The sequence below is a fragment of the Cricetulus griseus genome, assembly GCF_003668045.3.
Source record: "Cricetulus griseus strain 17A/GY chromosome 1 unlocalized genomic scaffold, alternate assembly CriGri-PICRH-1.0 chr1_1, whole genome shotgun sequence".
Taxonomy (NCBI): Eukaryota; Metazoa; Chordata; class Mammalia; order Rodentia; family Cricetidae; genus Cricetulus; species Cricetulus griseus.
Window position 1 is genome coordinate 173,961,286 of NW_023276807.1, and position 25,699 is coordinate 173,986,984.

Here is a 25,699-nt window from a genome sequence, read left to right on the forward strand (position 1 = left end):
TTAAGTTTATTTTGGTTGTCATCTAAGTACAAACTTAAAGGGCTTTTCATCAGGCCAAAGGCACCTCTGTCCAATCCATACCTGGCTCTCTGGACAGAAGAAAAATGTACATGCTTATAGCCCAAATCTGCAGTTTTTGCTAGGACTCAAAGTTATAAATATGTTCTTGCTGTTTAAACAGATATCTGCTTTTTCTACACTGTGGGCTTCAGTAAATAAGCTTTAACCTCTGTTCCTAGTTTAAACATGTCTTAAACAGGTTTCTGCTTCTGGCAGACATCTGAATATCAGTTGCTGACTACAGACTGTTCTAAGACTGCGAGCCCTGGACTTGCTGTGGATGTGAACCAGTTCAGCTGATATGGACACCCCCTGTCTCTACAACAGTGTCTGCTAACCAGAAGCCCCTGATGAATTCCCCATTGCCTAAATTCCTTTTTGCTTTTGACTAGCATTTCAACCTTCTGGGGTCCCTAACTTCGTCCCAATGTCAGCAGGAAGCAGTTTAGAAAGAAATTTCGCCGCCCATTTTCCCTGGTTAAAATGCTAAGTCAAAAGGAACTCCCTTACATGGGGATGCCAATATCTGTCACTCCCTGATGGGGATGCTAGAGAGACAGCAATTCCATGATTGGAATTTCCAGAAAAGAAAATGGGGGAATGAAGGAACCGGCTTCCCTTTTGGCAGCCATAATGGTTAAACATGTGCCTTTATGACCTTGTCCTAAAAACCAGAAAGTCAGATGCCTGTCTCGTGACAAGGAACCAATCAGAAGTTAGCTGGTGGCGCTATGCTTTATGGCTCTGGGTGTGCTTTACGGACAAGCGCACGACAATGACGTAGAGAGCATAGCAACCACCCTGGGAGGGCCTATGGGCCATAACAACCAGTTGACCAATCAACACAGGGCAAGCCCTCCAAGCCTGGAAGCACACCAATCCTGAGCCTGTGCGTACCCCTAGACACTCCCCTTACGCTGCCCTATAAGATCTTTGGGGAGACCTTAGGAGCCGTCTTTTTCTAGCCGTCTGCCATGGCGGGTGGGTGAAAGACCCGAGCTAACATGGGGTTAGTTCGTTAAATTACAATAAAGCCTCGTGCAGTTTGCAGCAAGCTCTCGAATCCGCCTGGTGATTGGGGTGACCGCGAACCTGGCCTGAGACCCCGGATACTTGAGTTTTCGGGGGTCTAACAATTCAATTGCTCTTTCTATAAAGTCACTCATGAAACTACCACAGAATGAAAAGATAAAAAGTACCAAAACCCCACTGTGACATAGACACTAAACAGCTTGTGTGCGTATGTATAAGAGAGAGGGAGAGGGAGGAAAAAATGAGACAGACAGACAGACAGAGAGAGAGAGAGAGAGAGAGAGAGAGAGAGAGAGAGAGAGAGAGATTAAGGTTTAGCCTCCTACTTGAGAGCATAGGTCGCCTAAACATGACCTCAGGAAACCATCCAGATCTGTTAAACTGCAGCCCATAGTTTTAAGCAAGAAAAACAGAAGTGAAATAGGTTGGGGACTATCTGTGAATCTGTGTGGTCAGCATGGCATGAGGCAGGGGTGTCTAAATGAAAAGATCAGAGGGCATGGACACCTGCCCATGAGCCAGAAATATCTCAGCCCACTACTAACCTCCAACATCGGCATGATAGTCACAGTTCTGCTTGATTTTTCTTTCATTTTCCTCTGACTTCCTGAGCCTGATGCTTGGGGTCCTCTCTCCTGTTAGTGAACAGTTTGGTTACGGAGTTCTGGTGCAGGCCCACATTTTCCCGCCTGAATTGCTCCAGCTAGGAGGACTAAATTCTGCTCGGGTCCTGCTTTGCTCAACACTTTTTCTCTGTTTAATGGGACACCGGAGAAGACACAGAAAAGAGGCAGTTGTAGGAACTGTCCTCTGCCCAGGATTAAAGGCTCAATCATGCTGAGCTGTGTCTGAACACTCAGCTCTACTCTGGCCCTAACAGGTAGGTGAATGCCGACTGAACAGATACCACCCGGAGTTCTTTTGTGTTGGACAACTTTACAGCAAGTAAAGCTAAAGAGGAGATAAAGGTTATCTGTAAAAACTAGCCAAAGTGCTGAGAATAAGTGACTCATCAGTGCTCAGCCCTAAATACATAGCTACCACCCACTCCAAAGTTCAGCAAGCACTGAAGAAGAGGGATGGAAAGAATGTGAGAGCTGGAGAATGGAGGAGGGGATGCTGTGAAAGCTGGCCGTCTTCTAGACCTGGCATGGCTGTTACACCTGGGAACCCACAGCACCCCAGCAGCAGTGGAGATTACCTGTAAAAAGCTCTGTATAAGCCTGAACCATCAACATTCCATCACTTGGGGTGGGGAGGCGGCTTATAAGCTTGCCACCCTTCCCTAAGGAGCTAAAGACCCTTAATGGTGGCTGGAAAAGGGGGGGAGGCATATTTGTCAGTGGCTGGCCACTGGTAAGCTGTCCTCATTCAAGCAGATACACCCTCCCCCATGCTCATGGAAACAACCCTAATTAAAGACAGCAAGTGGTGCAGTGGTCACACACACATACACAAAGGCATGAAAGTAGGAAAGGGAATTTCTGGGAAGGAGTTTGGTGAATGGAAGGGACTAAGAGATGGAAATAGGGGGAAATTATATTCTGGATGTATACAAGCTTCACTTGGTTGTAGCCAAGAGGCAGAGAGGTGATTTTTGTCCTGAGTTTATAAACAAGGTGGAAGCCTTGCACAGACATACAGTAAGTATGTAGCTTGTGGAGGTGTATGCAAAGCACTATGGGAAGGCATGGGATGGGTTCAGGGGTCTTCTAAGAGGAAGGACATAACCACAGGCTGGAGTTCAGTGGGTGGAGGAATTAGGCCAACACAGGCTCGGGTTTACAGTGCAGCATGGCTGGAGCCTGTGTCTGTGGCAAGAAGAACAAGCTGAGTGACAGAGTGGCTGTACTTGGCACAGGACAGCACTGGACCAGCCACTTAGACTAACTGGCCTATCATGGCAAAGTGGAAGGGTGGGATTGGGTGGACAATAACCAGAATCCCTTGCTCATGCTTCCCTCTGCTAACCAGTGCCATCTTGACAGTTTCTAAGATGTTACGGCCTTCATAGCCAAAAAACATTTTCTAAAATTTTAAGTCCTTTTTTTTTTAGTAATTATTTATTTGTTTTCTATACATTGGTATTTTGCCTGCATGTATTGAAGGTGTCAAATCCCCTGGAATTGGAGTTACAGACAGTTGTGACCTGCCATATGGGTGCTGGGAATTGAACCCAAGTCCTCCAGAAGAGCAGCCAGTGCTCTTAACGACTGAGCCATCTCTCCAGCCCTCAATTTTAAGTTCTTAAAAGCTTTGCTCCTCTGTGGCAGCCATCTTCTAGTAACTCTTCAAAATGACAAGCACAAAGGGAAAGACTAGGCTTTTTAGGAAACACAGAGGTGTTCCTTTGGCCACATACATGAGAATCTACAAGAAGGGTGATATTGTAGACGTCAAATGGGTGGGCACTGTTCAAAAAGGAATGCCCTGTTGAGTGTTACCATGGCAAAAACCAGAAGAGTCTACGGTGTTACCCAGCATACCGTGGGCATCACTGGAAACAAGCAAATTAAGGGTGAGACTCTTGCCCAGAGAATTAACGTGTGGACAGTGCACATCAAGGGCAGAGACAGCTTCCTTACACAGGTGAAGAAAAGTGATCAGAAGAAAGAGGATGCAACAGAGAAGATGCCTGTGTTCAGCTGAAGCACCAGCCTGCTCCACCCAGAGAAGCACACTTTATGTGGACTGACAGGAAGGAGCCTGAGCTGCTAGAGCCCATTCCATACAAAGTCATGACCTAATGTACAAAAAGAAGTAAAAGACCTGGACTGTGAAGAGCTTTTCTTAAAATAAAATAAAATAAAATAAAATAAAATAAAATATAAAAAGCTTTGTCCTAAAGCTCTGAACTATTCACTTGGACTCACATACATAACCTGCCAGTCAAGCTTGTTCTGTGGTCCTGGTAAGGGCAGTGTCATATTGAATCGGTCACCTTTGGGGACAATTAGCGGCTTCTCCATATCTGACTTCTCTTTACAGTCATTCTACACTCACTGCTTGTCTTTCCCAGGAAAGGGTCTCACACAGTGTCCCAGGCTAGCCCAGAAATCACTATATATTAATAGCTAAGTAACCCAGGCTGACAATTCTTTCAGTGGTGCTGAGGATGGGCAAGGGCCCTGGTGTGGACGCTGCTTTTCTATTTCTTGTTTTTAGTTAAGGCATGGCCTTGGCATCCCTCCGAGTCTACCAGGAGCTCTTCCTGAAGCTTGGTGTCCCTTTTTCTTCTCTGAGTCTCTATAAACTTTTGCAGCACTTTTAGAATGACTGCTGAAAATCAATTCTCACTCACCATTAGCGCTCTCAAATTCCATGCTTGGGCAGACGGCTGCAAAAAGGCCTCTCAGCCTGTAAAACCCCCAGAAAATACAAGACCCTCCAGCATCTAGCACTGGAAGGCTGTAGACACAAGCCAAGTGCTTCAGTGGACTATGGAGTACTTTTTACTAGCAAATCCCTTTACACATTTAAAATCAAATTTGATCTATCAGAATTAAATTTTCACATGGTATTCTAGGGAATACATCTTTAATATAGAGCAAGCAGTGTGCTGATTGTTTTATTAACCACCTTAACCACCAGCGATAAAACAGAGGAGAAAAAGTAATTCAGAGTTTTAAAAGCTGCCTTTTATGGCATGCAGTATATATTTCGGTTTGAATACAGATTTCATAATCAAACTTCTTCTAATATGGCCAGTCAGAGGGCTCAGGAGTAAAGGTGCTAGCTACTAAGCCTGACAACTTGAGCTTGATCTCTGGTACCTACACAGCAAAGAAGAGAACTGACTCCTACTAATTGTCCTCTGGCTTCCACTCATGAGTCATGACAGGTGTACATGTGTGTGTGTATGAGCACACCACACATGAACGCATACACACACACACACACACACACACACACACAAAATAAGTAAACAAATAAATCCTTTAAATAAATAAGTAAAATGCAGAAAGCCTTTCTTTTAAATCCCAGAACTGTTCCCCATCAATTGTATTACCCTGGGCTCAATGATTAATTTCTCAGAATCTCAGTTGCCACAAGAATAAAAAGAGGGAGGTATTAAGGAATGTGTCTCCTAGGGCTGTGTTGAGGACCAGTCTGATAGAGCCACAGTGGCCGAGATACACTGAAGCCTTGGTGCCAATCAACAACGAGAAGATAATTTAATAAAAAGGTAGAGTTAACACAAACAGTAGAATTTTATAGGAAAATGGATGAAATTGGACATCATCATCTTAGCATAAGCCAGACTCAGAATAAACAACCACAACCATGTTTTATCTATCTATCTATCTATCTATCTATCTATCTATCTATCTATCTATCTATCTATGTATCCATGGCATAAAAATAAAAAGGAAGCTATTTAAAATGTATCTTTTAGTTTTAAAATCATGTGTATGTGTGTGTGTGTGTGTGTGTGTGTGTGTGTGTGTGTGAGAGAGAGAGAGAGAGAGAGAGAGAGAGAGAGAGAGAGAGAGAGAGAGAAGGTTTGCCCTCGTGAGTACAGGTGCTTATGCAGGCCAGAAGGCGGCATTGGAACACCCATGGCAGAGTTCTCAGGGTTTGTGAGCCACCCTGAGAGAAGTGCTGGGAACTGAACTTGGGTCCTTCACAAGAACATTTTTCTAACTCTGAACCACTGAGCCATGTCTTCAGCCCAAAGGGAGACTCTGTAGGAAGAGGTAGAGAGCCACTAGGAGGGAGACCAGGGACAAAAGAATGCAGTGTGTGTGTGTGTGTGTGTGTGTGTGTGTGTGTGTGTGTGTGTGTGTGTGTGTGTGTGTGTGTGTGTACATAAACAAAGTATATGATATATTCAGAAAAATGATATTATGAAACTCATCACTTTGCATAACAAAATTATGCTAGGAAATATAAAGCCCTTAATGCACTATCTTGAGTTAGCTACCACTGTAACATGATTCTTAAGATTTCTCTGTTCCCCACCAAACATGAAGAATGAACAAGAGCAGGCATGGTGGACATGTCAGCACTCTGAAGATAGAGGAAGGAAGGTCTTGATCCTAAGACCATCTTAGAGGTACAGTGAGTTCAAAGCAGGTATGGACTACATGAGACTCAGATTCAAAAAAGGAAAAACAGAAAGAAAATCAGAAAGAAGAACTCAAGGATGGTCTGGGATTATCACTATGGAATTTGATGTCTGTAGAAGACAAGATGTCATTTCAGTTCTGGGGATGAATCCAGTGTCTCAGCCATACTAGATAAGGGCTTTTCCACTGAGTACACTGCTCACTCCTATCTTTTATTATTACATGCTAAGGGATACGTTCTCCATGATTTTGGCCTACTTATTTGGGTAGAGTAAATCTCAGTCAGTCCTGGGCTTAAGGGGCTGGCATAGGACACATACCAGTTGACAACACACAGCCATATGCTCATAAAGGGGTATATGACTCAAATCAGACCAACAGGACCCAGCATGGACTGTGGTGGCATGATCATGTTCCAAGTCTGTCTCTCTGTATCTGTCTTACTCCCTGCCTCACTCCCTTCTCCCTCCTTCTCCCCTCCTCCTCCAAGAAGGCAAGCCTGGAACTGCTTCCCAAGTAGGGAGGTGAAGCAGCACACAGCCATGGGATGAAGAAAAAGGAACACAAGTCCTTTGAATCAGTGACTCATGTGGACGTTCAGTGATTGGTGTTGATGTTCAGCTAAGCCACTCTGTCACTTTCATTCAAGTGACATTCAGGCTTAGGCTTCTTCCCAGGGCTCTATTTTCTACATGCCAAGTCCAAGATCTCTTGGTTCATAACAGCTCTTGCAGCCTACAAAAGGATTATGGATGGGGTGACTGGCATTTTGTTCCACACCCTTGGAGGATACTGGCCATGTCTCAGGCACTTCCCCTAGTAACTCTAATAAATCCACAAGCTCTATGGCTGGAACTGAACAGGTGTATCAAAGTTGCTAAGAAATCAGGTGAGGAGAAGAGGCCAACTTGAACTGGAGATTGCTTCTCCTTCCACAAGAAGGGATTGCTGGCATGACCTGCTGGTCCTTCTGGATGTTGGTGTGCTTAGGTGTCAAGTAAGTGAAACCAATCCCCAAGATCCTTTTTCAGTTCTACCATTCCCGAAGCTTCTATTACTCCTGGACTCCCCTTCATTATGTATGGTGTGGGATAATTGATTACAATTCTCATATTTGTCTGCTTTCTTCTATTTCAGCTTTAAAAATATTCTATTAGACTCTCAATTTCTGTATTCCAAGTACTTACTTCCTCTCCAATTTCCTTCTAAGAAAAACATATTTATTTTTGTGTAGTTGGACATAATGATCCCATTTTCTTCTCATTTCTATATTTTTAAATCTAATTAAGGTGATAAGTTCCCTGAGAGTTGAAGCTGGGGTTTTTCTGTGGGTATAAACATTATTTTTTTTTAATTGCCAACTAAGCTGCCAGTTTTGACAGGGAAGCCGGATATGGGTTTTAAGTGATACAAGCAGGAAATGGGTCTTCAACCCACACAAAATAAATATGAAACTACTGATTTCCCCCACATTCATATCTGACTTATTCATTTATAATCTTAGTCTGAGTTGATGTTTTCCCACAGAAATTCATGTGACCTCCATGGTGACAGAACCAAAATTGAGTCATCAGTGGACCTACCAAGTGTCACCCAGGTAAATAATATGGCAAACTAAGAAACAGAACATCAGGTGACCCTCCTGGTGTCACTTATGTAAATAACATGGTCATTTCTGGTCAGCAGTCTTCTCTTCCCAGCAGGGGTGAAAGGTCAGTCCTAAGATAACTAAACAGCAGCTCACAGCTCCTCATTTCATGCTCTCTAGTAACTCACTAGCTCAGGAGTTTGGATAGATCAAGTGGCTGGATAATGAGTGGCTGCGTGGTCTGTTTCCTGAAGAAAGAGCTGCCCAGAGGGAATGGTACACACCCTCCACACTGGCTGTCTAGCCCACACTTATTCCTGGGGACTCTGTGGATGAATAGGCCTTTAGTTAAAAGGGCCATAATGGGTACCTCTTGGTAAACAAATCATGTGGAGGCAGAGGTCATAGGTTTGGCTGGCATGCAGTTCAAGGCCACTGTCAAGAGCTTGCTTTTTGTCACCTGCTTTTCGATTAGAAGACCTAATTTTTCCTACAAGTTACTTCTCATTGTGCTTACATGCTTTCTTATTCACATGCATTGGAAATGACAGCACATCTGTCCCAATGTTCTAATAATGAGTTTTGAATTATCATCTCTCTTGGGACAGGCCTAGGTACATGCAATGAACTGAGAACTACAGCTGAGCTGGACAGCTAGTTGGCACAAGATTAACTGTGTTAATCCTGATCCCAGAGAGTAGAACACCAAGCAATGAGGAAAGAGGAAGGTATAGGAACAGTGTTAAGAAGTGTGTGTGTGTGTGTGTGTGTGTGTGTGTGACTCCTGAGAAACAGCCATTGCAGATCCTGGCATCGGTAGCCGAAGAAGCCAGGCACCCTTGGAACAGTGCTGCTGGTCCAGGGACTCTCTTTCCTTAGCCCAGGCTTCTCCTTAGGGCTATATTTCCTGGATCAAATCTCCAACAAAAATCTTTGGTTCACAGCACAGCTCTTCTGTTGCACAGTAAAATCGCAGATAGGTACCTGGCTTCTTGTCCCATGTTTTTGGAGGACAAAGGCTTCTCCAGGGTCCCTGGCTAGCACCTTGCCTAATGACTCATCTACAGCGAGCCTTCAACATACCTGAAGGTGATGATAAGAATGAAAAAGTAGCAATGCCATCTATGTCTCACCAGGGACCCATTCCTGAGACATCTTAGGCCTGCTGCCCAGGTCATTTACCTGGGACACATCTCATGTTTTTTTTTTTTTTTTTTTTTTTCAGCCTACTATCCAAGCCATTAACCTGGGATACATCCTTATCAGCCACTCACCATCATATTCTTTTCTGTGCAAAAGTATCAAGAAGAAAATATAATGAAATATTTGTATCTATGACATCTATTTACACTAATGCATAGACAGTCAACTCCCTATTATCAGATGTTTATAGCCCAATAAGCAATTTTTAATTTATTTAATTATTTTTTGTTATTCTTGTTGGGAAGGAATGGCTTAGAAGAGAAAAGCTAATCCAACTTGAGAAAATGTCAGTATCCCCAATGCCCAAATGTTCCTTCTAAAACAAATGTATACCATATCTCCCATCTACAAATAGGCAAATCACACTTCACTAGCATTCTGACTTTTCATCTCATTGGTCCCCATGCCACAGAGGCCCTTATTCCCACTGTCAAGATGAGGGTATAGAGGAGTGCATGGCTGCACTGCCTGTCAGTTCTGGAGCACCACTGAGTCAGGCACCCTTCTAGAATCTGTAGCTACAACACCTATGACCTGGTTTTCACCAACTATCATTCAAGCTTGTCGGGAAATCTTCATGGTTATCTTATTTTCATATCATCTCTGTTTACACCTATTCATGACAGCACCGTGTTAGTGCTATATCTGAAGATCACATGTTAACATTCTTCATGATTTGATTTTAGAAGCTGAGCAAATATACTTATAGATAAGGTAAACAGAGAAAAACCTCATGCTTGAGATTCCACTTACACTCTTTGGACATTCCCACTTCAAAGCACTTCTGCAGGCGGCAGTACTGGCATCGATTCCTGGTGACTTTGTTAATAACACAGTTCTTATCTCGGTGGCAAGTATAGATCATGTTCTTCTGAATACTTCGGCGGAAAAAGCCCTGCAAGCAAGAAGATGAGCAGATAAACAGTTAGCTTCAGGAGAGACCACAACCCAGTTCGGGATGCACCATGGGTTCTGGCTACTGATAAAGGGACAGCTGCAGAAAATTCAAATCCCAGGTCTGGAGAAATGGCTTAGGGGCCAAGAGCATTTTTTTTTTTTTTTTTTTTTTTTTTTTGCTCTTGCAGAGGACAGAGGACTTATGCCTAGCATTCATGTCTAGCAGCTCACGATTGCCTGTAGTTCTAAAAGGACTCTGACACCTTCTTCTTACCTCTTTTCTTTGGTAAGCCCCAAAGACCCTTTTAGTGAACTCTAGAGATGACTGCTAGTGTCTTACTAAAACAAATACCAAGCTGATGTGCTTGGAAGACATCAGACAGAGCTAGAACCCACACAGGGTTAGTTAACTTAACTGGCTCTTTGGCCGGCCAACTTCAGGGGAACCCACTACTAAGGAAGCCGGAGCCCAAGGCCTAACATTTGCCAAAGACATTGTACACATCATACAAGAGTTAGGGCCTTCTGAGAAGTCTTCTACTGGATTGGTTTTGCATTTAGTCCCATATTATAGCCATTAAGATAATGGTTTAATCTACAAAGTCAATGTTTAATAACCCAAACTAAAAACAAGACAGAAAATTGGGTTTTTAACATCACATAAGAATAGCTCTGTCCAGCCCAGCAGACCCCCCTTTCTCTGGAGATGTTATAGAAAGATGATAATCTTTTAAAAGTCCGGTTTAAGCACAGCAAACTTCTGCCCTAAGGAAAAACAATCCTTAGGAATATTGTTGTATTGCCTTGTTGCCTTGTGGTGGGCATTAATGAACACTGCATCTGATTTGGCAATCATTTCTTTTTGGCTTTCAGCATGTGCATTTATGTGTCGCCATTTATCATCTATCAACTTCCTCACCTACCACCTATCTACATTTCCCTCATTTAATCCTTTGAACCAGATTTGCCATCCACTCTCCTCATTAATAAATAAAATTTGTATTTGATTTTGTTTACATGTGTTTGCCGAGTGATTTATCATTTTTTTTTAACTTCTGGACAATACTTTGGTAAGAGCCGCAATATATCCTGAATTGTGCAAAACACTCATGAAATGAAGCAGACTTTGGGTTCAGAAGCAGGGGCCTCCTGTCTTCTCTGTCCCCCAGTTACTACCAGACAGCTCTGTGGACATGGTTAATGGAGTGCTGCTTGTTCTAATCAATGTGAGGAAGTAGCAGGCGATAAATACTTCTCTGCCATCTTTGCTCTCTCCTAATTGCTTGATAGAGAACTACTGCTCTGAGTTTTAAAAGTGTGGAGCTCAACCCTACCAGTTGCTGTGGGATTTACAACCACTCTACAGCCATTTTCCTGAAAGTAGAAAATATGTTGAGCAGAGCACAAGTCTTCCCGTGTGAGCACAACTTTGCCTGCAGTCAATTACCACTGCAGGAGCCCGACTAACAGCCTCCAATGTTCAACTCATGAGCCAAGAGCACTCATGAAATGTACTTTGTTTAGGATTTTCACACGTCTGCCCTAGGAGTCTAGCATCTAAATAAACATATTGTTGCTGGCATGGTTTAACTATAAATGCCTAGAAATCTGGTTTAAGATTGGCATGCTGTCAGTAGCCCAGACACATACATTTTCCAAGTAAACATAGTTTATTTTTCTACCTCTAGTGTTACAAGAATGCTCAGAATATTAAAAACCAGGCTACAAGTATCCTTGAACCTGAGAAGTGTGGCTGCTGGGGCAGAACACCCTCTTCAGAACACTACATGACACCACTGGTTCCCAGAGGTATCAACTCAACATAAAAAATCTTTCATTGCTCCCTGACCAGGAAGAATCTGGTGGAAGGAGATAGTCTTTGTGTGTGAGAGGAACAAAAGAGGCAGGGAGATCCAGGTGCCCTTTTCATTTATTTAAAACCAAATATTCAGTTCAGCAAATTTTTAGTGACTGCGGCACACTGGAGAACAACACTGTGATATTCAAGGGAAATGAGAGAACTACAGAACTTTATACATCACTAATTACCCATCAGTGTGGCTCACAAACACAGAAACTAAATAGGACTTCTTGGTTTTCCAGATCAGGCTTTGGCTGGGTGTCAGCGGGTCTCAGTTTCAGGAAATCATCCCCAGCATGGCAAGACCCCTTGCTGACTATGACACATGCTGAGAGGTATTTTGATCTGTGTGTTGAGTAAACAGAGACTGTCTGTGATTCACATGGAGTTTTGTGTCACCCACATCTTCATCTTCCCTCACTGCCAGCCTCAGGTGTGGCATAAACCTCACCCCTGCTAGAGACCTCAGCTTCTAGGACTGTATGTGAATGAGGAGGACAGAGGCCCAGGCAACTGATGCTTTAATGTTTCCATATAAGTTGACTTCCCATTTACTTGAACATTATTTAAGATGGAATTGTTTTTATCTCTGGCCTGATTGGGAAGCCAGCACCATACACGTAGAATATCCAGTGAGCCAATATTCAAATGTAATCTCATGCCCCATGGATAGTAAGTCTACAGAAGGTGTGGCGCCCTGTGCCATCCTAATCCTTGATGAGATGGGATCTGAGTGAACACCAGGAGCACATCAGCATTTATTGAAGGTTTTTTTTTTTTTTTTTCTCTTTGAGGAATTCTGAGGAAACACATGTTTCTTATGTGTTTCAATGTGATTTAAAACCATGTATATATCTAACTCAAAATGAAAGATCTCATATGATTGGACTTGGATTTGAAATATGGTCTTTAGAAGTCCACATATAATAGGTCTTGAAGCAAGTAACTGGTAGACAACTATAGAGAAAAGACCAAAAGGCTGAACATGAGAAGGCGGAGGACCTGGTAGTATCTGGAGAAAGAAAGTAGAGGTTAGACACAGTAGAGAGAACGTCCTGCTTTCGGAGCCAAGACCCTGCCAGTAGCCTCCTCACTGTCCCTGTGACCTAAGCAAATCACAGCCTTGGACTGGAGGATGTACTGACATGGTCTTTTCCAGCTGCCTCATCCTGGGTTACAAATACGGCACTGTACCAGTGTAAAGACCAAGGGTGGCCAAGGAAGAGGCAGTGTCAGAAGACTAGGGAAAGAGAGATGACTTCCACTGGAATGAGCAAGAGTGGTGGTTTTCTATACCAGCTAGAAGCTTAAAGGATACCAAGGACCCAGTGGCATTTGTTAACCACAGTGGAGAGTGCTTAAAACCTGCTAGGTGATTTCCATCTCACCCGTGGGCTATGGAAGACCATTGTTCTGACTCACTTCTATTATCTGCAGTGAGGAAACTACTTAAAACAAAAGATAATCAAATATCCTCCTGTACTCACATACCTAAAATTCCAAATCCCCTTAGTGGACCAACCAGCTTGAACTTGCTTATCCACAAATCATGTGAAAATACATAGCAGCCTCCCTTCTTCATATTTTGCCATTTGAAGTTGGGCCACCTTCTCTCCTCTGACACTTGTAAATCATGGCCTCATCTTTCCTCTCCGTCTTCAGATGTTGTCATGGTTAACAGTGCTCACTGTCTCCCACAGAAGCTGATGTTTTAAACTTGAGATACTTGTCTACAGTTGTGAATTAGGCTTTAGTTCAGTGTGTACGGATCTGAATTCTGAGTCTACCACTCTGTTACCCTTGCTAAGGCCTCAGTTAAGTCTGAACTGGCTACAGCCTCATCTGCAAACAAGACTTGGAAGTTCCAACCCACTTGGGTGAAATATTTTATCAACCACAGCGCATCTAAGAGCTTGGTGAATGATCATTCTTGTTATCAGAAAACCATGTTTCCTTATGGGAGAACACACACACACACACACACACACACACAGTAATTAAACAGTAATTAAAATACGGATCCTCGAATTGGACAGAGCAGTGCTGCCAGTCTTTGCATTCTTAGGGGTGAGGCTCTCATAGCTACAGGAGCTGCTTCTGTGTTCATTCTCCAGGTCCCTGATTCAGTAACTTTGTGTCAATCAGCTGTCCTGGATGATGAGGCTTTGTGTGTCACGGTTCTTTCGCAGTCTGTATTATGGGTTGAATATATAATGTTCCCTATGGATTTGTATATTTGAACACTTGGTCCCCATCTGGTGGTGCTGTTTGGAAAGGCTCTGGAACCTCTATTGAGTGGAGCCTTGGTGGAAGAAGTATGTCACTGGAGCAGGGTTTGGGCTTTCACAGCCAGGCCCCACCTGATCTTTGGATGCTTTTTTAGCATAGATGCAGTATGAGCAGCCTCCTGTCTCTATTGCTGTGACTTCCTTGACTTGGCCATGGCTTCCCCACCATAACGGACTATATCCCTCTGGAACTATAAGCCACAACAAACCATTTCTTTCTTGTTGTCTGTGTACTTTGTTGCAGCAACAGACAAAGAAAAAGATACTCTATAAGAAATTATGACAAGTGAGGTCTGTTAAAGATGCTATAGAGCAGTGTGATGAGACTCTTACATGGGACCACACCTAAGAGACTGAGAAGAGTATGGTAAGAACTTTAGCAGGAGCAGGTCATGAGAAAGATTGGCCTGGTATTTAGCCTGGTATTATGACATGATAGGCTATAATAAAATTCTGATTGAGTAAATGAAAGTAATGGAATCCAAATGATTTGGAGGGATTACCACTTGATCTGGGCTCTAGAGTAGGGGTAGGATATGAGTAGCAGGTGTTCTCCCAGAGGACTCTCTGGGTCAGCAGGCATGGGGCAGGAGCACAATGTGAATGGTGGAAGGCATAAGAGACAACAGGAAGGTGGTAGGTGTTTACACTTGAGCAGGTCTCAAAGGAATGCCAAGCTTGGACTAGGGAGACACTGTACTCTTCTATGCACAGAGGCCAGGATCAGAATTATGGCTGGCTAAAACTGCTGAGGGAATTGGGAGCTGGTGACTTCACCATACAGTTACTTTTTTTTTTTCATTACATAGCTATTGGGATCTGGGCACCAGTACACATGTATAATACCTGAGTTGGGCCGGGCGTTGGTGGTGCACGCCTTTAATCCCAGCACTCGGGAGGCAGAGGCAGGTGAATCTCGGTGAGTTCAAAGCCAGCCTGGTCTCCAGAGTGAGTGCCAGGATAGGCTCCAAAGCTACACAGGGAAACCCTGTCTCGAAAAAACAAAAACAAAACAAAACAAAAATACCTGGCCTTTGCTGGGCAGACCCAGAGTGAGGAAATCCTTACTGAAAGGTAGTGGTGCCATCACTGGCTTGAGTTTGATCATCACACATAGTTGCTTGTGAGGAATGACACTGTGCTATTCTGAGAGTGAGCTGTAGCTAGCTTTACTTCGGACAAGCCAGGCTTAGATGTGTGGTATACATTATAATGGCTTAAGAATGGGCACCAAGCAAAACCTTTATTTTTTGGGAAGGCAGTTTGGCATTGTTTTTTTAGTCACAAAAAGCACTGGGTCAGGAGAATGTCACTCACAAAGCAGTGTGGGACACTGTGGCGGTTGGTTTTATTTATTAACTGGATCCACCCTATAGTCTCCTGATAAGAGGCCTCAGTGAGGGATTGTCTAGACCAGGCATGTCTGTAGCGGGTTGTCTTGATTGTTAACAGATGTGGGAAGACTCAGGTCACTGTGGGTAATACCATTCCCTAACCAAGGGTCCTGAACTAAGTGTGATGAGTGTGCTGAGCACTAAACATCCACGAAATCATGTCTCCATCCTTGACTATGGGCGTGGTATGATTAGCTGTTTTATGTTTCTGCTGTCTTGACTTCCCTGGAATGATGAACTGTAACTTGAGACTGTCAGCTGAAATAGCCCTTTATCCCCCGAGTTCCTTCTTGTCACAACATTTTATCACAGCAACAGAAATGAAGTAGAACAAACTTGGATGTGTGAGCTGAGCTGTGGCCCAGTTAATTTCTATAACATATGAAGTCCAGGAAAAGGAAAGATCTGGGAAACTTATGTGTTTTGTTCCATCATTAAAAGGAAAAAAAATCCAAGAGTAGTTTGGTGACCACCCAGGTCATGGACTGCTGAGGGTAGCAGGCAACAGTTTGAAGACCTGCCACCAGCAGGAGGGGACTGTGGAATAATCCCCTGGCCACTGTGGGAAGCAAGGTTTCAAGACCAGGACACATATTACCTTAAGCAAACAGAAAACACAGTCGGTGGGTGAAAGCCCATTTATGACAGCATCTGGGAAGTTAAGAGCAGACATTGGATGGGTAGACAACCAAAGAACTATCCACCCAGCTGAAAATAGGTGAGAGGGAGGGAGACAGTGGAAAGCGGAGTTTCCTTCTGAGGCAGTGGGCATGGACCTAAGGCAAAGAAGACTCCAAGCCAGCCAGTGTTGGGGTTGCCTGTGGCTAGAAGATGGAACAACACAGGATTTGATCCCTGTTCCACAGAAGGAGGCACAGCTGTCCCACAAGGAGGGGCTTAGGAATGTTTGCTTGTTTTTAAATAAGTAAATAACTCCCCACCAGGACTTGGTCCAAGGCTGGGAATTTAGTAAAAATGAATGAACAGCATTAAAAGGGCTCCACGGGCAGCAGATCTGGTTTCTAGAAGTGCAGCTGGGACACTATTCATGGTGATGGCTCACACATCTTCACCAAGAACTTCGTGTGTAAGCTGCACTTGTTCTTGTCTAGCACTCTTTACCAGACACTTCTAGGCCATAGTTAATGTAGAGAAAAACAGTACTTTAGAGGCACCCAAAGTAGTCATTTTAAGGAAGGCTGTGCTGGCCAATGCAGGGAGAACACTGTTTCTATATACAGACTAATCTTTCTGGGAGACCAGATTATAGCACTTTCTTTGTCCCTGTCAGGTGAGGGTCCCCCAGAGATCAACCTCCCCTGTGCCCAGGAGCCATCACTCTCAGTCCCTTTAATCCTCAATTAATTAAAACACCCCGTGATTGGCTATGAGAAGGCAGTCTCTGCTCTTGGTCAAGAGCCTGAACTTGCACCAGTGGTGATCACGGTTCACACTGCTGGAGTTTGAGCATCCCAAGAAGTGCACAGAGCTAATGCCTAGGCTCACAAGGAAGTTTACTATAGGGCAACAGGATCTGGTGAAGAAATGCTGCTGGGTAATTCACTAAAAACAAAACAAAACAAAAATCAGGAGAGATGACCCAATTGGATCAAATATTTTGTTAGGTTAAAAAAAAGTGGCTGTACAAGTTGGCACTCCCACTAGCAGTGAAGGAGTGTTCCCCTTTCTTCACATCTTCTCCAGCACAAACTGTCATTGGTGTTTTTTATTTTAGCCATTCTGACAGGAGTAAGATGGTATTTTAGAGTTGTTTTGATTTGCATTTCCCTGATGGCTAAGGATGTTGAACACTTTCTTATGTGTCTTTCAGCCATTTTAGATTCCTCTATTGAGAATTGTCTATTTAGCTCTGTACCCCACTTTTAATTGGATTATTTGGTGTTTTGGAGACTAGCTTCTTGAGTTCTTTGTTATATTTTGGAAATCAGCCCTCTGTCAGATGTGGGATTGGTGAATATCTTTTTCCAATCTGTGGGCTGCTTTTTGTCTTGCTGACTGTGTCCTTTGCCTTACAGAAGCTTCTCAGTTTCAGGAGGTCCCATTTATCAATTGTCAATCTCAGTGTCTGTGCTACTGGTGTTATGTTCAGGAAGTGGTCTCCTGTACCAATTAATTCAAGGCTATCTCCCACTTCCTCTTCTAAGAGGTTCATTGTGGCTGGATTTATGTTGAGGTCTTTGATCCATTGGATTTAAGTTTTGTGCATGGCGATAGGCATGGATCTATCTGCAGCCTTCTACATGCCAGCATCCAGTTATGCCAGCACCATTTGTTGAAGATACTTTCTTTATTCCATTGTATAACTTTAGGTTCTTTGTCAAAAATCAGGTGTTCGTAGGTGTGTGGTTTAATATCAGAGTTTTCAACTTGATTCCATTGGTCTAACTGTCTATTTTTGTGCCAATACCAAGCTGTTTTCAGGACTATAGCTCTGTAATAGAGCTTGAAGTCAGGGATGGTGATGTCCCGGGAAGTTCCTTTATTGTACAGGGTTGTTTTGGCTATCCTGGGTCTTTTGTTTTTCCATATAAAGTTGAGAATTATTCTTTCAATGTCTGTGAAGAATTGTGCTGGGATTTTGATGGAGATTGCATTGAATCAAAAACACCAACAGTTTATTCTGAAGAGGATGTGGAGAAAAGGGAACACTCCTCCGCTGCTGGTGGGAGTGGCAACTTATATAGCCACATTGGAAATCAGTATGGTGATTCCTCAGGAAAATGGGAATGAGTCTACTACAAGATCCAGCAATTCCACTCTTAGGCAAATACCCAAAAGATGCACATTTATACAACAAGGACATCTGTTCAACTATGTTCATAGCAGCATTATTTGTAATAGCCAGAACCTGGAAGAACCTAGATGCCCCTCAACTGAAGAGTAGATAGATTAAATGTGGTACATTTACACAATGGAGTACTACTCAGTGGGGAAAAAAATCTTGAAATTCGCAGGCAAATGGCTGGAACTAGAAGAAACCATTCTGAGCAAGGTAACCCAATCACAAAAAGACAAACAGGGTATGTACTCACTCATATATGGATTTTAATAATAGAGCAAAGGATTACCAACCCATAATCCACACTGCCAGAGAAGCTAGGAAACAAGGAGGACTCTTAAGAGAGACATACATGGTCCCCTGGAGAAGGGGAAAGGGACAAGATCTCCTGAGCAAATTGGAAGCCTGAGGAGAGGGGAGAGGGAGCTAGGAGAATGAGAAGGGGAAAAGAGGAGGGGTGAGGAGAACATGAGGGAGCAGGAAGTTTGAGTTGGGAGAATAGAGGAGAGCAAGATAAGAGATATTATAATAGAGGGAGCCATTATAGGTTTAAAGAGAAATCAGGCACTAGGGAAATGTCTGGAGATCTATAAGGATGACACCAATCTAAGCAACAGAGGAGAGGCTACCTTAAATGCCTTCCCCTGATAATGAGATTGATGACTGACTTATATGCCATCTTATAGCCTTCACCCAGCAGCTGGTGGAAGTGGAAGAAGACACCCATAGCCAGACACTGAACTGAACTGAACTGGAATCCAGTTGCAGAGAAGGAGGAGTGATAAGCAAAGGGGTCAAGACCAGGCTGGTGAAACCCACAGAAATGGCTGACCTGAAGAAGCAGGAACTCTTGGTTCCCAGACTGATAGCTGGGAAACCAGCATGGGACTGACTGATTCAGACTCCATGAACGTGGGTGTCAGTGAGGAGACCTCAGAAATCTATGGGGCCTTTTGTAGTAGATCAGTACTTATTGCTACCATACGAATAGACTTTGGGGTCCATTCTACATAGAGGGATACTCCCTAAGCCTAGACACAAGGGGGTGGGCCTAGGCCCTATCCTACAGGATATGACAGATTCTGAAGACCCCCTATGAAAGACCTCACCCTCCCTGGGGAGCAGAAAGGGTATGGGATAGGTAGGGTGTTAGTTGGGGGGGGCAGGGGAGGAGAAGAGACAGAGGAAACTGGGATTGACATGTAAAATAATCTTGTTTCTAATTTAAATAAAAAATGGGGAGAAAGAAAAAATAAACTATAACTTAATAAAATAATTTAAATAAGAAAAAAAAGAGAAAATAATTAATACCCGAGGGAAAAACACTTAAACAAGGAAAATAACAGAAATTTCACTTCAGGTAAATAAGTAGTAATCTGTTTTGAGGAAAATATATACATGGGTACTTATTTATACTTTACATGTCACCAGAAAATAAGAAAAGAAACTAAACATTAGGACCTCAGCTAACTGCAACACCTTTCTGTAATTAGAACAGAGAAAATGTAGAAAAGCATATATAAAATAGATATGACATGAAATAATATTTTCTATATTATTAAATGACAAAACTACGGAAAAAGAAACAAAAATCAAACTGATCTAGAGATATAACCATTTAAAATGTATAAATAATAATCAGCTTTGAGTGAGTGTGTGCACATGTGTGTATGTGTGCATGTGTGTACATGTGTGAATATGCCAGGGTGTGTATGTGCTTGTGCATGCATGTATGTGTGCAAGCATGTGTTGTGGGTGTGGGTGTGGGTGTGGGTGTGTATGTGTGTGACTATATGCATGAGTGTATGAGTGGGTGCCTCAATGTGTGTGTAAGTGTGTGTGATTGTACAAGTGTGTATGTGAGTGTGTATGTGTAATGACTTTTATGCTTCATTTTCTAATGTTTTTATAAGGTGTGCATCAATTACTAAAAAAATAAAAGTCAACTTAAATATTGAGTTTCAAAAAAAACTCATTTCCCGCTAAGTATGACTTTGGGTAATATAATGGTTATAGATGACGGAGCCTCATGAAAGTTTAATTATCATAATCTTATTCTAGTGGACACATAGCAATCCTCTGAGCTTGTGACTAGTCAAAAGGCCCAGCCTCCTAATCAAAACGGCCATTCTTTAAAGGTGGAGCGAGTTGTGAATGTTTGGTCTCATGGGGTCTGCACAGGCTCATACTACAGAATGTCTTTAGAAGCCCAAGCACTTCCAGGTGTCCTGGGCTTTCTCTCTCCTGAGTTCAGGGCTGCCCTGCTTGACCTTATGGTGATTAAACAACTATGGATCAGACAGAATTAAGTAGGACCCACGGTCACCCTGACTTCCCTGTATTCCCTTGAGATACCTCCGAGAAATTCCACTAACTCAGCAAGAGCCAGGAAGGCAAGGCTCACAGAGGTTGTTCCATGCAATTTTACTATGGGCTTTATTTCCTGCCTAGAGGACTCTTGGAGGCCAGGGCAGGGGGAGGAGCAAGCACACTAAACTTTTCCATAGTTGCATAAAATTTTCTTCCCAATGACTGGCATAACAAGGTAAAACTCCAGAAGGGTGCAGATGCTTATTTTTGACCTCTGGATGTCCCTGATTATTCTTGGGAGCCACCCAAATTCAGAATAATTTCAAAAGAAAGTCAAGGACGCAGGGCAGGGCAGGGCAGCAAGAACTCTAGTGCAACAGGGTTCTAGTGCAAGATGACACCCGAGGACACATACATTGCTTCTTGAGAGTTTGACTAATAAGAAAACCTACAGCTTAGGTAAAACCTTCAAAAACAAAAGAATTTACTGAGTTCACAGAATGCTCTGAATTCTGGACTTGAGAATTTACTTTAAACCAACCAAAGACATCTGTTTTCTGGATTACTTGGGTCAGTTCTTCCACAGTGCATCCCATAGATACCAATTTATTATCAGGCTTTTAAACAGAACAGGGCAAGAAGCCAGTGAATTTGAAGCTATTAAATTCTCATTATTTTACTGAAAACAAAATGTATATAGCTCCTTAGCTAAAACCAGGAGCAAGGGCCTCTCCCCATGCCCCCAGGAGTGAGTGACCCCCCATTCCCTCCAGGAGTGAGTGACCCCTCCTCTGCCCATTCCCCAGCATCAGTCATAAAGTTCATCTGTACCTAAATTAAAGATTCCAGCCTAGACCTCGAAGGGGGTGGGGAGGGGGGAGAATACTAGGGAAGGAAATAGAGTCAAAATGCTCTCAAATACACTTCAAAACTCTTGGCCAAATGGCATGAATTTTAAAATCTGCAAGTCTGGTGTGCAGGGCTCAGCTCTGTCATGTAACACTTTTGATGATACTGAACATTGCCATGGAAACTCCACATGGCACATAATTCAAAGCCCCTTCACAGACACCAATAATTATGATGGACTTACAATGTTTTAGGACATTAAAGACCTAAATTAGTAGAGAAAAAAATTACTATCCACAATTTGATAGGCTTTTTCCCTGCTGTCTCAAGTGGATTGGATTTTCAAGGCCAGTTTGGAGTCTTCCTGCTATAATTTTTCTCCCTGACTTTATACATGATTCCATCCTAAAGCTGAAGTGGAAAGGGAAGAAGTCTGACTCAATGTGAAGACCAGAAATGGGAGGCAACTTAGGCATTGACATTTATGCCTCCAAAAGCACAGCAAGTGGAAAATAACAGGGAGAGACTCCTCTGCTTGCCGTCAGGAAACACTACCCTGGTGGAGCAGAATCTTACATTTATCTAGAAATACTGCCTGAGACCCAGCTTCCTAAATGGAATCTACCCTTGTATAGAAAAACCATGTTGACACCATGTGACAGTCTGACATAAGAAGGCATCACACCACGTCATAGCTAGCTGTCATAGCTCCAAACACCAAGGTGGTCATCACGAGGGTATAGCATTGCCTGCCCTCATAGCCCATAGTGCCTTTGGCCAGTGACACTTGTACCAGCTGGGCACACCCAGGGAGTTCTTTCTGTACTGCAAAGAACACCCAGGGAGTTCTTTGTGATCTGTGGAACTCCACACACAGTACATAGTCCTTCTCCTTGTCCTGTGCTCTAGCAGAGAGAAGGGGCAGATGCAGGAAGCCACCATCTTGCTCCCAGCCATCCATTGACACAGCTTATTGAACATTCACAACAGGACACTGCCTTGTGTATAACTTTCCCTGTGCAGGCAGGGCACCAGCAACTCTAACACTAGCACAGAACATGAATGCAATGAATAAACAGTCACCCAAATTCTTTTCTTCTTCTTCTTCTTCTTTTTAAATTAATTTTTTAGGTTAACACAGAAACCTGAGTCTCATTACGGCAGCTCCATATAGATGTGCCATTATACCTTGTTCTCAATTGGTCCCTTCTCCCACTTCCTTTCCCCCAGAACAGTCTTAGTATAAGGAAAAGGAAAAGGAAGTGATATTTTCAGCAGCAAAGCTCCAATATCATAAATTCAAGCAGAAATGCTAATTTAGTGATTTATTCCAACTCCCCTTCTTTCTCATCAAATTAGCAAAGAGATGGGCTGGAATTCCACCCACAGGCTCCCTTTCTTGATCTTTAGCATTAAAGCAGCTACATTATGTCAGCACGAGGCCAAGATTTGAGATCAAATAGGTCCCCAGTGCAAAGGTAAAGTTCTTTTAAACACCATGAACTTGCCTGCAATTAGCACATTAGCGTCTCCACCTAAGCCCCTGCCACAGAACAATGCACTCGTGGAGCTACTGTTGTTTCCAAGAAACTTCAATTTTACATTCATGGGTCCTATTCTAGTAAGAAAATTTAGCAGAATACACAGAATTAAGTTTTAAGTGTGCTTCTTTGCTTCCCATTCTACCCCATTCTTGCTGATACAGAGTGGCTGCCTCTCGCTGCAGCAGAGGCCAGGGGCGAAACAGCCCTGGTCATGAAAGAGGCACCTGCCAGTGAGTCAGGCTACTCTCCAGCTTGCAATTAAAGGCGACCTAATGGATGCAGGGGGAGCTGTTTTATTTTCCCAGACAGAGTCCTTATTTTCAAACTCTCAGCTTCATTTTCAAAAATCGTTGCCTTTAGACAGAAGGAACAATCTATCTTTTGCGAAAAGCTGCACATTTCTCCGTCTCCTGCATCAAAATGCACTTCCTCCACAGTCCTGCTGCATGAAGCTTTGGGTGGTCCAGGACGGGATGGAAGTCCCTGGGGTTAAAGCCCACTCTAAGCATGCCTTGTCCCTGCTCCTGGGTAGGAAGACTCCTTGGGAGTTTTAGGTGCTTCACCCTACTGTTGCTCTCCAGAGATAATGGGCCCAGAGACCCATTCTCACACTTCTGATGGCCTCCAGAAGGGCAGAGGAGGTAACAAGGAGGGGTGTGCTTCTTCTCAACCCCAGCTCCAAACACACCAGGCTATCAGAACCATATGCCTATTGTGGAGTTTGGGGATTATTTTCCTCAGGTCAAACAAGATAGAACATTTCTTTGGACATGGTTGGCCTTCTTCCTTGGAACACACACATTCTCAGCAAGGATATTTCCATCCAGTTTTCTCCAATGAGTAATTAGGAGATGTTCACAGGCAGGTGAAGAAAGAAGAGCTAGGCTCCATAAATCACAAATGAACTACATGACCCGGCAAAGGGCTGAGTAGCCTTCTGAACACGGCTTAGCCAGGCAGCACTGTTTCCAGACTTGAGGAACTTGGGGGGGGGGGGGATTCTCCTGTTGCCAGTGGGAGTTTTGCAGCTGTACAGATCCCTGCAGCCTGGACAAGTGCTTCCTCAAGGGAGGAAGGTAGGTACTCTGACTTGCCCTAAATCTGTACTGGGAGCCTGTGCATCTCACCCCCAATTCCTGCTTGTTTTCAAAATCCCCTGAGGCTAATGTGGGAAAGACCAGAGACGCCTTCCAGGGGCATAAATGGACTGCAAAGGACACCCCAGGTGGCATCACAGATCCCATGACAGTGTCAGGCAGTCAAACAAAAGATAGGCTTCCTCCTTTCCAGGAAAAAAGGAATCCACATGCAGGAATCCTTCCGAAGGAGACCTGAACTAATTTGTAATTTTAAGTTTCCAAATGGCTTTTATGAGCTTGCTTACTCAAAGCATATCCTTTAATTTTTAATTTTTATCTGCATAGTGCTCCAAAAACTCCCCAATGTGAGTTCTCTCTGCCCATCTTGTTATCTTGATGGGGGAAGGGAAGACTGTCCTGCTGGTCATTCCACCTTAGGTGTTCTCATTTACAGACTGGAAAAAAGTGCGGGCATAAATTATTTACAACCTATTGTATCTACGTCTATTTTGTGTGCATTCTCAGCTGGCAAGGGAAACAGACTATTTTTTGCTTTTAATTGTATTGGTATCTTGTCTGTTTTATTGAGAATAGAAATGGAAGAGGCTGAGGCAGGAAGAGCTGGGGTGAGACATTTAGGGGAAGTAACTGTAACACAACATTAGGAAGAAGGCCAGACTGCTATTTATGCTCTTTCCATGTGCCTGTCACTGCATCTTCATGGATAAGAGCAGGGCCACCTGCCTCCTTATAGAAGTAGACACAGCCTGGTATGATGGCTTCAGGCTGTAATCTAACTCAGGAGTCTGGGGCAAGAGAAGTAATGTGAGTTCTAGGCCCTGCTCCATCAATGAATGATATACTTTCGATCATAGCTAGGCACCAAAGAGCTACTGTATATGAATGAGAAGGGCCTCATCCAGAAACCCCTCCCCTCAAAAACTCAGCTATGTCATATAGCAATAATCAGAGGTGATTCATGGGTGGGTGTGGTTCACCAAGTGGAAAGATTTAGAGCAACTAAATACAAGTGTATATATACATACACATTTATAATATAGTCACACAAATATAATAACATACACACACACACACACACACACACACACACCAATTCCTAACCTGTACCAAGAACCTGGTTGAATAGGGCCAATCATAGAATACAAGATTTATAGCTGGGCTTACTCTAGTACCTTCTCTTCTGTAAACATCTAAAACTGTCTCCCAGAAAGGCACACGTGCACTGGATATGTGTGTGGGTGGCCCCCAAGCACTCCACTGTTACTGAACTTGAAGTAAGTCTTCAGGAGATTGCACAGGTGAGTCTATCATGAGTGCAGGCATGTATGGATGATGCCTAGACAGTGGTCTGCTTGCCATCCATTCTACAGAATGTTTGTCCCAGATCAAATCCAGAACCACTCTTGGCTTCCAGTAGATATTTGCTCATGAAGTTGACATAAATCCACCTGCCATGTGCCCTCCAGCAGCTGACGAGAGAAAGCACTCAGTGGGGTCCACAGAGGTTGGGCAACATCACCCCCTGCATAAAAACCCTGTACAAAGTGCTCAGCTACTCTCCCAATTCCGTTCTGAACCCCGCAAACTACCTCCTAGGACCAATGTTTGAGATCTCCACATGTCTGAATGAGAACTTTGCTTCTATACATTCTGAGGAACTGACCAGTCAGGTAAGCAAAGACCAGTGGAGTACCAAATGTCCCA

The 25,699-nt window shown here is 43.4% G+C and overlaps 1 protein-coding gene across 3 annotated transcripts in view; it reads right to left on the bottom strand.

Moving 5' to 3' along the window:
- The window catches only part of Rarb (retinoic acid receptor beta), a 349,488-nt gene that overhangs the window by 68,578 nt on the left and 255,211 nt on the right, over positions 1-25,699 (bottom strand). For all 3 annotated transcript variants that reach the window (XM_035452138.1, XM_035452139.1, XM_027389383.2), the window contains exon 3: positions 9,706-9,847. In XM_035452138.1, the coding sequence (XP_035308029.1) occupies positions 9,706-9,847 (142 nt within the window). The remainder of the gene's footprint in view (positions 1-9,705; positions 9,848-25,699) is intronic.